At 44.4% G+C, this 15,128-nt stretch overlaps 1 protein-coding gene across 1 annotated transcript; it reads right to left on the bottom strand.

Moving 5' to 3' along the window:
* Positions 1–6,981: 6,981 nt before the first annotated feature.
* Positions 6,982–9,680, bottom strand: LOC123411318. Its single transcript, XM_045104255.1, has 7 exons — positions 9,330–9,680; positions 9,140–9,211; positions 8,601–8,668; positions 7,849–7,999; positions 7,667–7,750; positions 7,468–7,575; positions 6,982–7,379 (listed from the first exon to the last, which is right to left on the bottom strand). Exons 1-7 carry the CDS (start codon positions 9,474–9,476, stop codon positions 7,302–7,304), a joined length of 708 nt encoding a protein of 235 aa, XP_044960190.1. The 5' UTR covers positions 9,477–9,680; the 3' UTR covers positions 6,982–7,301.
* Between the last annotated feature and the right edge of the window lie 5,448 nt (positions 9,681–15,128).

The following is a 15,128-nucleotide window of genomic DNA, read 5'->3' as shown; positions in this document are numbered from 1 at the left end:
ACGAGTTTCTGTTTAAGTTTTGTGTTGTGAAGTTTTCAAGTTTTGGGTGATGTTCTCATGGACGATGAGATAAGGAGTGGAAAGAGCTCAAGCTTGAGGATGCCCAAATCATCCCAAGCCAAATTCAAGGACACCAAAAAGTCTAAGCTTGGGGATGCCCCGGGAAGGCATCCCCTTCTTTCGTCTTCAATCCATCGGTAACATTACTTGGAGCTATATTTTTATTCACCACATGATATATGCTTTGCTTGGAGCATCTTGTATCGTAGGAGTCTTTTCATTTGTTGTGTCACAATCATCCTTGCTGCACACCTTTTTGAGAGAGAGAGACATGCACTCATCGTGATTTTGCTAGAATGCTCATAGTGATTCACTTATATCTTTTGAGCTAGATACTTTTGCTCTATGTGCTTCACTTATATCTTTTAGAGCACGGCGGTGCGTGACTTGGTAGTTGGCTTATGCTATGAAAGTAGTCCCAAATGTGATAGGTACCCAAAGAGGATGCAAAAACCTCCATCTTCATGTGCATTGAGTAGAAAGAGAAGTCTTGATTCCTCTCAATTAGTTTTGAGACGTGAATTTGGTAATATTAAGAGCTATGTTAGTAGGGTGTTGTGAATCTAGAGATACTTGTGTTGAAGTTAGTGATTCTCGTAGCATGCACGTATGGTGAACCGCTATGTTAGGAAGTCGGAGCATAATTGATCTATTGATTGTCATCCTTTGTGTTGAGGTTGGGATCGCGTGATGGTTAACACCTACCAACCCTTCCCCTAGGAGTATGCATCTAGCACTTCGTTTCGATTACTAATAAAAAATTTCGCAACAAGTATGTGAGTTCTTCATGACTAATGTGAGTCCATGGTATAGATGCACTTTCACCTTTCACCTTTGCTAGCCTCTTTAGTGCCGCGCAATTCTCGCGCGGTGCAAAAACCCACCATATGCCTTCCTCAAAACAGCCACCATACCTACCTACTATGGCATTTTCATAGCCATTCCGAGATATATTGCCATGCAACTCCCACCGTTCCGTATCATGACTTGTGCGTCACTCTCATATTGCCATTGCATGATCGTAAGATAGCTAGCGAGATGTTTTCAACATTATACGCCATGCTAGATCGTTGCACATCCCGGTACACTGCCGGAGGCATTTCCTATAGAGTCATCATCATTTTGAGCTTTGAAACTGTGAGTAAATAAAAGTGTGATGAACATCATTATTAGAGCATTGTCCCATGTGAGGAAATAAAAAAAAGAGGCCAAAGAGCCCAAACAAAAAAAGGGAAAAAAGAGAAGAGGCCTAAGAGCCCAAATAAAAAAAAAGAGAAAAGCAGAGAAGGGACAATGCTACTATCTTTTCCCACACTTGTGCTTCATAATAGCACCATGTTCTTCATGATTGAGAGCTTCTTGCTTTGTCACTACCATATGCTAGTGGGAATCTTCACTATATAATTTGGCTTGTATATTCCAATGATGGGCTTCCTCAAAATTGCCCTAGGTCTTCGTGAGCAAGCAAGCTGGATGCACACCCACTAGTTCTCCTTTTGAGCTTTCACATACTTATAGCTCTAGTGCATCTCTTGTATGACAATCCCTACTCATTCACAGTGATATCTATTAATGGGCATCTCCATAGCCCTTTGATACACCGAGTCAATGTGACCATCTCCTCCTTTTTGTCTCACAACCACCACCACACTCTATTCCACCTATAGTGCTATATCCATGGCTCACGCTCATGTATTGCGTGATAAGTTATAAAAAGTTTGAGAAAGTAAGAGTGCGAAAACAATTACTTGGCCAATACCGGGGTTGTGCATGATTTACATTAGTTGTGCGAGGATGATGGAGCATAGCCAGACTATATGATTTTGTAGGGATAACTTTCCTTGGCCTTGTCATTTTGAAAGTTCATGATTACCTTGCTAGTTTGCTTGAAGTATTATTGTTTTCATGTAAATAGCAAACTATTGTTTTGAATCTTACAGATCTGAACATGCATGTCACGTGAAAGAAGTTGCAAAGGACAACTATGCCAGGTAGCATTCCACATCAAAAATTCATTCTTTATCACTTCCCTACTCGAGGACGAGCACGAGTTAAGCTTGGGGATGCTTGATACGTCTCCAACGTATCTATAATTTTTTATGGTTTCATGCTATTATGTTGTCAAACTTTGGATGTTTTGCGTGCCTTTTATATATTTTTTGGGACTAACTTATTAACTCAGTGCCAAGTGCCAGTTCCTGTGGTGTGTTTGTCGAGACCCGATGAATTGTGGATTTATGATCAGATTATCTATGAATCTTATTTGAGTTTCTTCTGATCTCTCTTATGCATGATTTCATATCCTTATAATTCTCTTCGAGTTGTGGTTTTTTTTGGCCAACTACATCTATTGATTCTTGCATTGGGAGAAGTGCTTGGTTTTGGGTTCATACCGTGCGGTGACCTCACCCAGTGACAGAAGGGGTAGCGAGGCACGCATCGTGTTGTTGCCATCAAGGATAAAAAGATGGGGTTTTCATCATTGGTTTGAGATTATCCCTCTACAACATGTCATCTTGCTTAAGGCGTTACTCTGTTCGTCATGAACTCAATACACTAGATGCATGCTGGATAGCGGTCGATCCGTGGAGTAATAGTAGTAGATGCAGAAAGTATCGGTCTACTTGTCCCGGACGTGATGCCTATATGTATGATCATTGTCTTAGATATCGTCATGACTTTGCGCGGTTCTATCAATTGCTCGACAGTAATTTGTTTACCCACCGTTATATTTGCTATTTTGAGAGAAGCCTCTAGTGAACACTATGGCCCCCGGGTCTACTCCACACCATATTTTCAGCCTTACACTTTTTTTACTTCGTTGCACTTTTCGCCTTAAGATCTCACTTTGCAAACAATCTTGAAGGGATTGACAACCCCTTTTAAGCGTTGGGTGCAAGCTCTTTTGTGTTTGCGTAGGTACTCTGGACTTGACGAGATTCTCCTACTGGATTGATACCTTGGTTCTCAAACTGAGGGAAATACTTACTGCTCCTGTGCTGCATCACCCTTTCTTCTTCAAGGGAAAAACCAACGCAAGCTCAAGAGACGACAGAAGGATCTCTGGCACCACTGTCGGGGAAGGACTTTTGTTGCCGTAGCAATCACTACTAGGGAAGATCCTAGTAGTAGTGCGGGTCAAAGTCATAGGAGTAGCGCGGGTGACCGCGCTACTTCTTCGACCCTACAACTAACTGTTAGCGGTAGCACCGGTTGACTAGTGCTAGTGGTAACTTAGTTAGTAGAAGCGTGCTTTTCTAACCCGTGCCACTACTAATCACGCGTATTTCTTTCCTATATTTATATTGTATTTTAATATGGTTATACATATTAATGTACAACATCAATAAAAAATATGAAATAAACAACATTCAGATTAATGTAGATGGATGCAAGAGACCAAGTTGAATTTGAGGAAAATACGATGTTGCGAATCCACTTTAATCTAATATGTGTCATATAATTTATCATCCTCTTAATCATCTAACAACTCATCATCATAGTAATCGTATCAAGTTAAAGTATCATAAAATAGAAAAACATCATAATCATCATCATCTTAATCGATGGTGCCAGGTTAATATGTGTCATATAGACGAGAAAACTTCTCTCTCGTAGGACATAGTCCTCTCTCCTAGGTAAAATATCATAAAACAGAAAAACATCTAAGTCTCCCTAATGAAGCAAAGAGATTCAACGGTCTTCAAGTTGTGGCTTGCGATCCTTCTTTTTTCTCTTCGTGCTTCAATTTGGAGTTTTTCTTGTGGTTGCGCTGAGTCGAGTATTGAAAAACGAAAGGAATGCACATACGTCTTGTAATTTCTTTCTCACCTCCGCAATGCATCAATAGAGGCACAACATCATTTGGCAATTTCTATTGAAGAACATAATAGTAGCCTAGTTATCAATGTAATTCATATAATAGTAGCATAATTAGCCATGTAATTTACGTAATAGTAGTGTAGTTAGTAACTCTTACCAAGATATTTGCGTGAATGTCGTCATCCCTCAACCTATGCATTAGTGACATGTATAATGTATAATTTAGGCCAACTCCATAGTGCATGTCGGCCCTAGTATACAGGACACCCTTAACAAAGGTGACAAGAGAATCCTTCTCCTTCCAAGTTATATGTGATCCATAAGTGTAGTGTGTCTTGTCTACTATCTTCCGTGTTTCACTTAAAGAAAGGAAATAAACTATAAATTATAAATAAACAAGTTTAGTAAGTATGAACACCAACTATTTTTAAATAAAAAATATAAATTACTTAACAAATATGATTGACAAACTCACGTAGAGGTAAAACTGGAAGCATATCGACATCCATCCAAATGTCAATATTACCTTCAATATCATCTTGAGGACGAATATCCAAGGTTATTCACTTATTCCATATCCTCCTTAAATTCATATGCCTTGCCTAGATATTTAAAGTTTGAGCAACCAAAATGCGAGTGATTAACAACATTGTATAGTTTAACCCAAAAAGCATAACCATGTTTAGTCCTCGGGTGAGCTCTCATCGTCTCCATATTCTCCCTATTTTAGAAACCGAGCTTCTCGAAGACATACCGTCTTGCATGGCAGGGGATGCACTAATCGAATTGTAAAAAACGGAAATTACAGGTTGAATCAAAGAAACACAAGTGATGATTAATTACGAAAAATATACTTGTCAACGGTACGTATCATAAAAAATCAAAGGTGTGGTCCGGCTAGATGGTGAAGAACCTACCGTTTTGCAGATGAGGCTTGTCGCACAATCCCCGATCTTTGCCGGATAAATCATACTCAAGGATCCTATCGTTGTCACATATTTGCTGTGCTCATGGTTCAAAGATTAAAAATCGACGACAATTATACCATAACTATCAGCATGGATTGAGTTTCCATCTGTCGAGGCTTCCTTTAAAAACTCCAATATCTCATAGTGTATATGATGCACACTCCCTCATACTGATATGGTGATGTATGTGGTGGACACTCCTCTCAGCAGAAATTTCGACCGTAGATGATGATCGCTCCTCCCTTCATCCCCGCGTGCATTACCAAATTATGTAGCACATGGGAAAGAAGGAGGAAGCGGCCCCCACAACAACCGTCAGGATTCTTCCTCTGATATTTCAACCGTCGGTGCTGGTCGCTCCCTCTCCCTCTCTCACACATTACACCAAGGTATATATCGCGAGAAGAGGAAGAGGAAGCGCCCCCCCCCCATGACAATAGTCGGGATTTTTCCTCTGATATTTCGACCATCAGTGTTGATCGCTTTCTCTTCCTCTCTCGCTCATTATACCAAGGTGTATTTCACGAGAAGAGAAAGAGGAGACGACCCACAAAACAACAGTAGGGATTCCTCCATCAAGAACATACTGAAAGTCATACAAGGAGCTCCAACGGACTAAAAGTCAACCCTAATCATAAGTCAATTAACATTACATTTATGGAGTAATGACATAAAATGGCCTATATTTTCTCGAAATGTCATTTATTTCTTGTTCCGGCAAATCACATGCACTCGATATTTCCTACTTTATAGCAAAAGTCATGTGAAAATCCACGGGAAATTGTGGCATGAACTTCTCTAAAAACAGGACATACCGAGCACCTAAAATTTGTCGAAATGAAAATGAATAAACATTCTAGAAAAACATAGGCCACTCGGAGGTGTTCACTGCAAAATCATACACACATGTCCAAATAGATAAGCAATACACAAGTCTAAGTACTCGGAGTGAGCCCATCTTCACATTGTCACAACTAGTCATCTACTACTACTAAACATCTGTGCATGGAGATTTTTCTGGTCTCACCTTGAGGTCGGTGGGGGTTGGTGATGGGGATGATGACGAGAATGATAGCCAGGCAAATACTTGATTTATGCATAAACAAAATATAAACAAAAACATTATCATGCAGATTTGAGGACTTAGTGAAGCCCTATAAGCTATTAACTAAACCCTAGAAGCATACTAAATCATAGTGTTATAGGCCAAGTAAATCTCCTAACTATGGGAGGAGGAGGGAGCAGCCGGCTATGGATGGAGGAGAGGGAGGAGCAGGGGCGGCTGGAGGATGGAAGATGGAGGAGGGAGGAGGAAGGGGATAAGGAGAAGGCGTACCGAGCCCAGGAGATGGCGACGACGGGGCCAATGTTGCGATGGCAACGACAACATGAGGAGAACGAACGATGATGAGAGAGTGAGCACAGGGAGAGTGAGGAACGGGCGACCGAGAGAATAAGGCAGTTTAGCAGCAGCGTGGGCCAAGGAATGACGACGCTACTGCTAAAACAAGTTATAGCGCGGGAGCCAGCCCGACGTTGCTGCTAAGATGGGACGAACAGCTCGGCCTGGGCTGGCCACAATAGCAGCGCGGTCCATGGGCCGGCGATACTGCTAAACCCGCTAGATGTAGTGCATGCACGTGGGCTGTGCTGTTATTGTGGCCAACCCGAAAAAACACGATGGTTCCCACTTAGTAGTAGCGCGCGTCCGTCTCGACAGCGTTACTGCTACACCACACCTACTTTATCGATGAGTCTTACCTAGTAGTAGCACGCATCCGATTTGATCGTGCTACTGCAATACCACACTTCATCGATTTGTCCGCACGTCCGACTTGATCCTGCTACTGCAATACCACACTTGTAGCGCGTGCATCATAGTTATACATGCGTTATTATTAAGTTTCTAACCATAAGGTTTTCCTTGATAGTGGACGCGTCCAGAGGTGGCTCCCCTCCTCTTTATGAAATGAGACATTTTTAACATTTTCAAACAACATGTGTTATCCATGACCGCGATACGTTGCACGTTAAAACAAAACGCCCACGTATGAACAAAACGCCCACTAACCGGGCTGTACGAGCTCGTCCAGGGCTCTAAGCACACACAAAAACGACCATCATGCCTCTCTTTCCAAACGGTTATTGGATCATCTCAGCCGTCCTGGTGTTCCTCCACTCCGCGTTTAGTTCAGTTGGGAGCATCGGAACAGAAACGGTATTGGAGTTGCCCTTAGCCCCTTAACTGTCTAACAATCTCCAAAACTCAAAGTCGTTGACTCATTCATCACCGAGAGAAATATATGCGCACATACACACCGGAAAGCTAATGAACAATGTTTTTCTCTTAACAATGTTTTTCTCTCTTCCTTTTTTCCTGATTGCTCCCTAATCAATGTCAAAAACACTTTAACACCATTCTACCGGACAACATCCACTTTACTGTTTTCCTCAGACAACAAGAATCACATGCTGCTGTCGTCCCTGACCAGGCACCCTGTGCATTCTTGATGCGTTCCTTCTTTGCTCCTGCAGCAAGAAACAGGCGACGGGCAGCAAGAAAAATGTTAAGAACTTGCTCACCCTCCTGTTTAAAACTTAAGACGACGCAACAGACCTGGAGCATTTGCAGCCGGTACTGCATCTGGCCGTGCTGCACCGCGGAGATGAGCCGCATGAGGACGTAGAACGGCAGCAAGATCCCACTGGCCCTCAGCAAGTATATCTTCAAAGCAAAGGAACACATGTCAAACAATCATGGATCACCTTTATTGTTATTTTTTATTTGAAGGAAGAATCATGGATATAGAACTCACTGTCAGTAGGCTGAAGGCGTACTGATTTGCGGCGCCGACGGTCACCAGGGCGATGAAATGCCTCAGCAGCAACACAACAGTGAACTGCATGGGCAAAGCAGAATTCAGACAGAGTTCAAGCCCATTCGTACCTGAAGTTCTGAACCTTGCAATGTGGTTCAAAGTCTCGGTCAGGGGTGTACCGTCACCGTCACCGACCGGCACCAGGCAGCACTTCTGCCGGCGGCGCTCGCGCACTCGGCGTAGGCCTGGTCGCCGGCCACCGCGTCGAGCCCGATCAACGGGGCATCCTCCGATGCCTCGTAGTCCAGCCTTGGGACCTCCAGGCTCCCTCTGCACCACGAACAGCAGGCTAACGTGTGACGGTGATGACAGGATTCAACATTTGACTCATTTGCAAGGCTGCAGGAGTGCAGGACACGGCTGTACAGATGTGAAAATGGAGGGCATCTTTCTTATCTGCCATCCCATGGGGAGAATAATCAGGACAAGGTGTGAAGGTGGTTGGCACGCGGTGTACAACATGGCTTGCGAAACAGCTAGACCGAATCCACGTACCAGTCGGCGGTTCTGTCGATGATCATTTGTTCTTTGCTTTCCCCCCCGACCTAAAGAAACAAGATGCCATACCGCGGAGAGTGATGCGGACAGCTGCTGTATAATTGGGATTCTTGTTTATTTACCAGAATAATTTGGGGTTTTGTATACTGTTGTGGCTCGCTATTGTAAGTCCCGGCAAACAGATTAGGATCCGAATGTTTTGTTGGGCATTCTGAATTGTTGATGACAGTTGCATGGCACTAGATATGAATTACTATGATTTTGTAGTATACTATTCAGCATTCAGTACGTTCTATAGCCTCTTTGCGCGTACCAGCACCGATCCCAGTTACCAATGAGAGAGAGAGAGAGAGTGAGTGGGTAGGGGCGGCACCTGATGGTGACTGCGACATGAGCAACTTGAGTTTTCTTGGGAGCAACGGTGTATCCAGGCTCGTAATTCTGACAGCAAAAAACATGTTAAACAAAAGCAAGGAAACAAGCCAGCAGAGAGGTCTATGAAGAGATTGTACTCGTTGTGCTAAAAACATCGACTTTTACCCAAGCTGTCAAGCACTCACTCACACGGGTCTCAATTCCGGAAATCGTGGAAAAGGGCTAACAGAGCTGGGCATCCTCTCATAGCCTAGTCCTAATTTCTTTTCTATATATATTTAAGTAAAATAAAGGGAAATTATCATGGCACTGGATAAAACAGTAGGAAATTACGATCAAGCAGAGTGAATACAAGGACGCGCGAAGATTGGAATGAAAGTTCTTCAGAGAAGGAAATTCACACACGGATAAAACGGCAGGAAGTGATGATCAATCAAGCGAAATAACCGGAGACGCGAGGATTCCAGCCAGCGAGACTTGTTCAAAGAGATGTAAAACAGAACCAGAGAAGGGCGCCGAGCTGGCTACGCGAATTACCTGGAGGCAAATCTCACAGACGGTGCTCCCCTTCTCGTCGCACCATCTCTGCACGCACCCCCTGTGAGCATACTGCAGAGGACGACGTCAACACGCACGCAGATGAACCATCAAGAACCGGCACCGATCGGGAGAAGGAGAACACCCAAGGAATTGAGCAGAACAACAGAGAAAAAGAATCCATGTGTACCTTGAGGGAGCCGGAGCATCCGCAGGGAGACTCCATGGCGGTGGCGGTTGCGGTTGCGGTTGCGCAGCCCTCGTCACCCTCTTCCTCGTGGCAAATCCTGCACTGCCTCGGCGAGCACGAGCACCGCGCCTCGCCCTGCCGCTCCATCCTCCTCCCTCCGATCTCTCGAATTCTTCTCTGGCACTAGCTATCTCTCTGGGTGGCTATTGGCTATTGGCTCCTCCTCCGTCTACTTCCTCTGCTTCTCTCCCCTTCCGTGAATGGAGATGGCATTCAATAAGGTTTGTTTGGAACAAAGGTGGCATTAAATAAGGTTTTTTTGGAACGAGGAGGAGAAACCGAAAGGGGCCACGGAAATCCAAATGCGCGACAGGTGGTGGCCCCGAACGCTCTCGGAACGGCCACGGCAGTTGCTAGTTTCTTCCGGGCCGCCGCAACGGGCATGCCTACTATTAGATCATGCGCACTACGGCGGAATGGGGGCCGCTCGATCTGGCGCTCGGCGTGCTGCGTACGGCCAGATCGTTGCCATGCTTCCTGCAGTACGTGTAGTAAGAGCAACTCCCCATTTCTAAAAAGGAAAATCTAAGGAGAAGCGCCGCATCACATCACTTCCATGCGGCGGCTTACACGGGCATGTAAAAACCTTCTACCCTATGATAACATCATTGCATTAAATGCTTTTTTAAATTTTAAAAATGATTTATCTCACAGATTAATAATTTGATTCAAGATTCGTCTTCACCGTTAGGTTCGTCTCGACGAGACCTTTAAAATAAGATCCCATGTTGACATGTTTCGTTGATATTTTTTCGTCGTTCTTAGTTGCCACATTTATGTCATTATAATTGTCATTTTACGGATGTACAGTTGTCACAAAAATTATGCATAGTTATCGGGACAATAATTTTTTATTTTTTAAGTATTGCAGTGTTATGTGGAGCTAAAAAGTGGTTATTAAAGCACTAACAATAAGCAAGTAAATGCATGAACCAGTAGAAGTACAATGAATCAAGTTTTTTTATGGTGTATATCGGCATTCTAAAAACCTGGTAACCAAGTTGATTTAATGTGAGAACTATGTGATAAATAATGTGACAAGTAAGTGATAATAATTTGGCAAATACCGACGTAAATAAAAGTTATCGAAACATATCGACATGGGATCTAGTTTTAAAGATCTCGTCACGATAAAGTCAGTGGTGAAAACGGATCATTAATTGAGATAACGGTTTGAGAGATAAATCTTTTTTAAAATACAAGATCAAAATAATACGTAATGATGTCATGCTGCATGCATGCAAAAATGGATGGAAGGGAGCCGCCGCATGAGAAGCCTAATATACGACGCCGCTCCCTAGTGAAGTCCTTCTAAAAAACATAAGAACAATTCCTACCCGACGACTCATACGGATGTTTTTATTTTATTTTTTTATTTGTTTGGATCAACGCGTTTGCCCTCGTTTACTAATGAATCGGCCGTGCGTTCAACGCGCTGATCCATTTTTCGTCCATGCACAAATAATTTTTAGTGTTAAAATGGCTCGCGGTCACACATCACGTCAACTATTATGTCAGTGTCAAAAGTTCACGTCGGTTATACGCCAGCGGTCGGCATACATATGTGAATCTATAAAAAGAATACGCAGTTTTTAAGTTGCACGCATTTGTCAGCGGGTCGGCACACATGCCAGCACACAAAATAAGAATGTAGTTCGGCCACGCCATCTCGGACGTGGTCATGCCCGCACACCGCGGCATGGATCACTCGTCTTCGAGGCTGAAAATGTCGGTCTGCATCTTCTCGAACCAAGACCGCTTCCTCAGAGAGACCATGTTCAAGTCCATCGTCATGATCTCGAACCCCTTCATCATGCAAGCGAGTCGGGCTTCTCTTGCATTGGTGGCTACTTTTATGGCCTCGATCTCTAGCATATTCGCTTGCTTCTCCGCCTCAAATGCGAGCTTCTTGTTTTGTATCTCCATGGAGGCCCTAACTTGCTCCTCCTTTTCTTGTCGGCGCTTCTCCTCCCTTGAGTCTTTGTTGGCGAGCATGCCTTGCAAAGTAGCTTGCAAGTAAGAGACGCCGCCTCACGCTTCTCCTCTCTCTTGGAGGTGGTCCTCCCCTCCGGCCGCGGCTTCTCGCCCTCATCATGCTCTTCAATGGCTACCTTCACTCCACGCGCCTTGATGGCTGCATATTGCGCTTTGAACTTCTCTTTTTCATTGATGATCATCCAACAATGAGTGAGGTTGAAAGACTAGCCCTTATAGTGGACCTTGAATGCTTCCAACGGTTCTTCCTCCTCAACGGTTGCTCGGCACGCTCTGCGGGCGTCAGCAGCTTCTTCTTGGTCGGCGTCAGCCCTTTTCGCCTGTCACGACTACCGTTGGAGGCGAGGCAGGAGAGGCCAGCGGTGGCGTCGAGGATCGGAGTGTCGTCGTCCATGGCACGCGCGGGAGGGGTGAGCAGGAGGTTTTTTTGGAAATTTGAGTGGAAATGGTGACTTTGTGCCACCGACGAGCGGGCTAGGGGGAGGAGAAGGGCGGGCGTCTCACGGGCATCGTGCGAGTCCGTCATGTGTCCGTGCGGACGCAAATCCAGCCCAAATTTAAGCGTGAAATGGGTCGGGGCAGATAAAAAACGGACGCGCGTTAGTTTGGGTCGGCACGTTGGGCCGACTTTTGTGTCCGTCGCCACCCAAACGAACACAGGCGGACGAAATGGGTCGTTCGATTGGAGTTGCTCTAAGTGTTTGTGCATCGTGGACTAGGAAGGTTGTGTGGTGCTCATGGGCGTTCTTCGAGAAGAGGAAGTAGTGTACAAGGGCATATTCAAGCGCAACCCTCAAACCTTCCACGAGCATGACCTCATAGTTTTTTAAACAGTCTAGAATGTGTGTTCATCATTGAAAAATTCAAAAAAATCCATTGACCCCACTGATTTCTTAGGTCGGCATCGTCTTGGCTGGAACTCTACGTCTTCGTCACCTCCAATATTCCATTCGGGCTCCATCCTGCTTCTCCCCCGTCACTATTCAATTCCTTTCCTCCAACCGTCGTGTGAGGTACCATCCGCTATTTCTATACTCACTATGCCCGACAATTGTTCGTGAATTGTGGCAGCTAAAAAAGTTGTCTCTTCTTAATTCAAGCAATGGATTCTGATTTGGAGAACATATATGAGCACTATATTGAGTCGTTCGACGGCTCGTCCGCCGAGGAGGACTACACAGATGAGACGACGGTGATGCAGACTGTTCTTGAAGACACATGTTGTTTGAAGGAGCATGTTCTCAATTTTAAGGGATCGATCAAGGGTCATCGAGTGCTCAACTGCGGGTGACATACACCCCCCTGTCCTCTTGTGTCGTCCACATGGGCTACCGAGAGGATCAACCTAGTCATCGATCTTGCTGGCGATGATAGACAACTCCTTCCCCTTAATTGTTCTAGGTGGTTGGTGGTACTTGTGATCTCTGTTGGGTTTTCCGAGAAGAGGAACGGCTTATCACAGCACAATGTAGGTTAGTATTTCCCTCAGTTATGAAACCAAGATTTATCGAACCAATAAGAATATAAACAACAACCGTCTTCAGCGGCTGCACATAAAAAAACAAACAACTTGCACCCAACAAGGGCAAGGGGGTTGTCAATCCCCTTGGTCTCGTTATTTGCAAGCCAGTGAGGCGTGTAGATAATTGTAGATGATTGTAAAATGCAAAATAAAATGAAAACAAGTAAATAGCGGCAAGGTATTGAAGGTTTTGTTAATGTATGGTGAATAGACCCGGGGGCCATAGTTTCCCCAATGGCATCTCTCATGAAAACATCATACGGTGCGTAAACAAATTACTGTTGGGCAATTGATAGAAAAGCAGATAGTTATGCGATATTCACGACAATGATCATGTGTATATGGGCAACACGTCCATAAACAAATAGGCTTACTCCTGCCTACACCTATTACTGTTACTCCACTCATCTACCACTATCCATCATGCATCTAGAGTATTAAGTAAAACAGAGTAATGCATGGAGAACGATGACATGATGTGGACAAAGTAAACTCAAGCAATATGAATAAAGCATGTCGTGTTATCCTTAGTAGAAGCAACACAAAGATGCATCTTGTCCTCTTCTGTCACTAAGATATAGAATTTCGCAAGGTTGACCTACAACAACGCACCTCTCTCACCGAAGAAATATCAATATAGTTGCCCAAACTATTTCAATAGATAGGAGAGAATTATGAAGCTATCATAATCATGCACATAAGAATAATATTAGTATTTAGAGAAGACTCAAAATTTTATCATGAATAATCTGAACATAAACCCACAATTCATCGGATCCGAACAAACGCACCACACAAAAGGATTACCTCATATGGAGCAAAGCGAAGATGCGTTGATCATTGTATTGAAGACCAAGAGATGGAGAGATTGCCATCTAGGTACTAGCTATGGACCCATAGGTCCGTAATGAACTACTCACACATCATCGTGTGGGCAACAAGGTTGATGAAGAGGCCCTCCCTGCTCGATCCCACTTCCGGAAGGGTGCCGAAACGGAGCTCCAAATGGCCTCCCATCGGAACAAAGACTTGCAACAGCATAAAAAGTGTTTTGGGACTGCCATTAAGGTTTTTAGGATATACGCGTTATAAGCGAGAGAATGTAGTCGGTAGGGCCTCGAGGGGTCCACAAGCCATCAGGACGCCCCCACGTCGTGCCTCATGGGGATATGGACCTAGGGTAGGGTCACAGGCCTGACCTAGATGTCCTACCCAAGGGTACCTAATTAAATACTTGATGGTCACGCAGAAGATTCCGACTGGATAGCCATGGCGTCTAAAGTCACTCGGTAAGCAGACACTCGGAAGATGTTCCCCTTCACTCGACAACCAACTTCCACTCGGAAGAAACCAGTCAACGCAGAAGAGCAGAAGCCACTCCAGGGAGGCCAACAGGCAAGCGTTCGGTTGACCATCATGAATAGCATTAATTACATACATATGTTATCAGTAATGTACACCTTTAAACTCTATTGATGGAACCCTTAGATGTTGGGGCCTTGATGAGGGGTAGCGCAGTCTATATAAGCCACCCCTCCCCTCTGGCACAAGGGTTCACACCCCCTATAACACGCATTCCACACCGCAACAGCCCCCGAGCACTCAGACGTAGGGCTGTTACCTCTACGAGAGGGGCCTGAACTCATACATCTTGCGTACAAGCTTGCCGTAGCTAGGACTCTGCCCTCTCCTTTCGTACCCTACACCTCTACTATCAAGTTCATTCCCACGATAGTTGGCGCCCACCGTGGGGCAGGCTGTTGGAAATATGCCCTAGAGGCAATAATAAAATGGTTATTATCATATTTCCTTGTTCATGATAATCGTCTATTGTTCAAGTTATAATTGTATTAACAGGAAACAGTAATACATGTGTGAATAAATATATCACAATGTGTCCCTAGCAAGCCTCTAGTTGGCTAGCTCGTTAGTCAATAGATGATCATGGTTTCCTGGTCATGGGCATTAGATGTTATTGATAACGGGATCACATCATTGGGAGAATGATGTGATGGACAACACCCAATCCTAAGCATAGCACTAGATCGTATTGTTCGTATGCTAAAGCTTTTCTAATGTCAAGTGTCTTTTCCTTTGACGTGAGATTGTGCAACTCCCGGATACCGTAGGAGTGCTTTGGGTGTATCAAACGTCACAACGTAACTGGGTGACTATAAAGGTGCACTACGGGTACCTCCGAAAGTGTGTGTTGGGTTGGTACG

The sequence above is a fragment of the Hordeum vulgare genome, chromosome 1H, assembly GCF_904849725.1.
Source record: "Hordeum vulgare subsp. vulgare chromosome 1H, MorexV3_pseudomolecules_assembly, whole genome shotgun sequence".
Taxonomy (NCBI): Eukaryota; Viridiplantae; Streptophyta; class Magnoliopsida; order Poales; family Poaceae; genus Hordeum; species Hordeum vulgare.
Note: the sequence above shows the minus strand (reverse complement) of the source record. Positions and strands in the feature narration are given on the sequence as shown.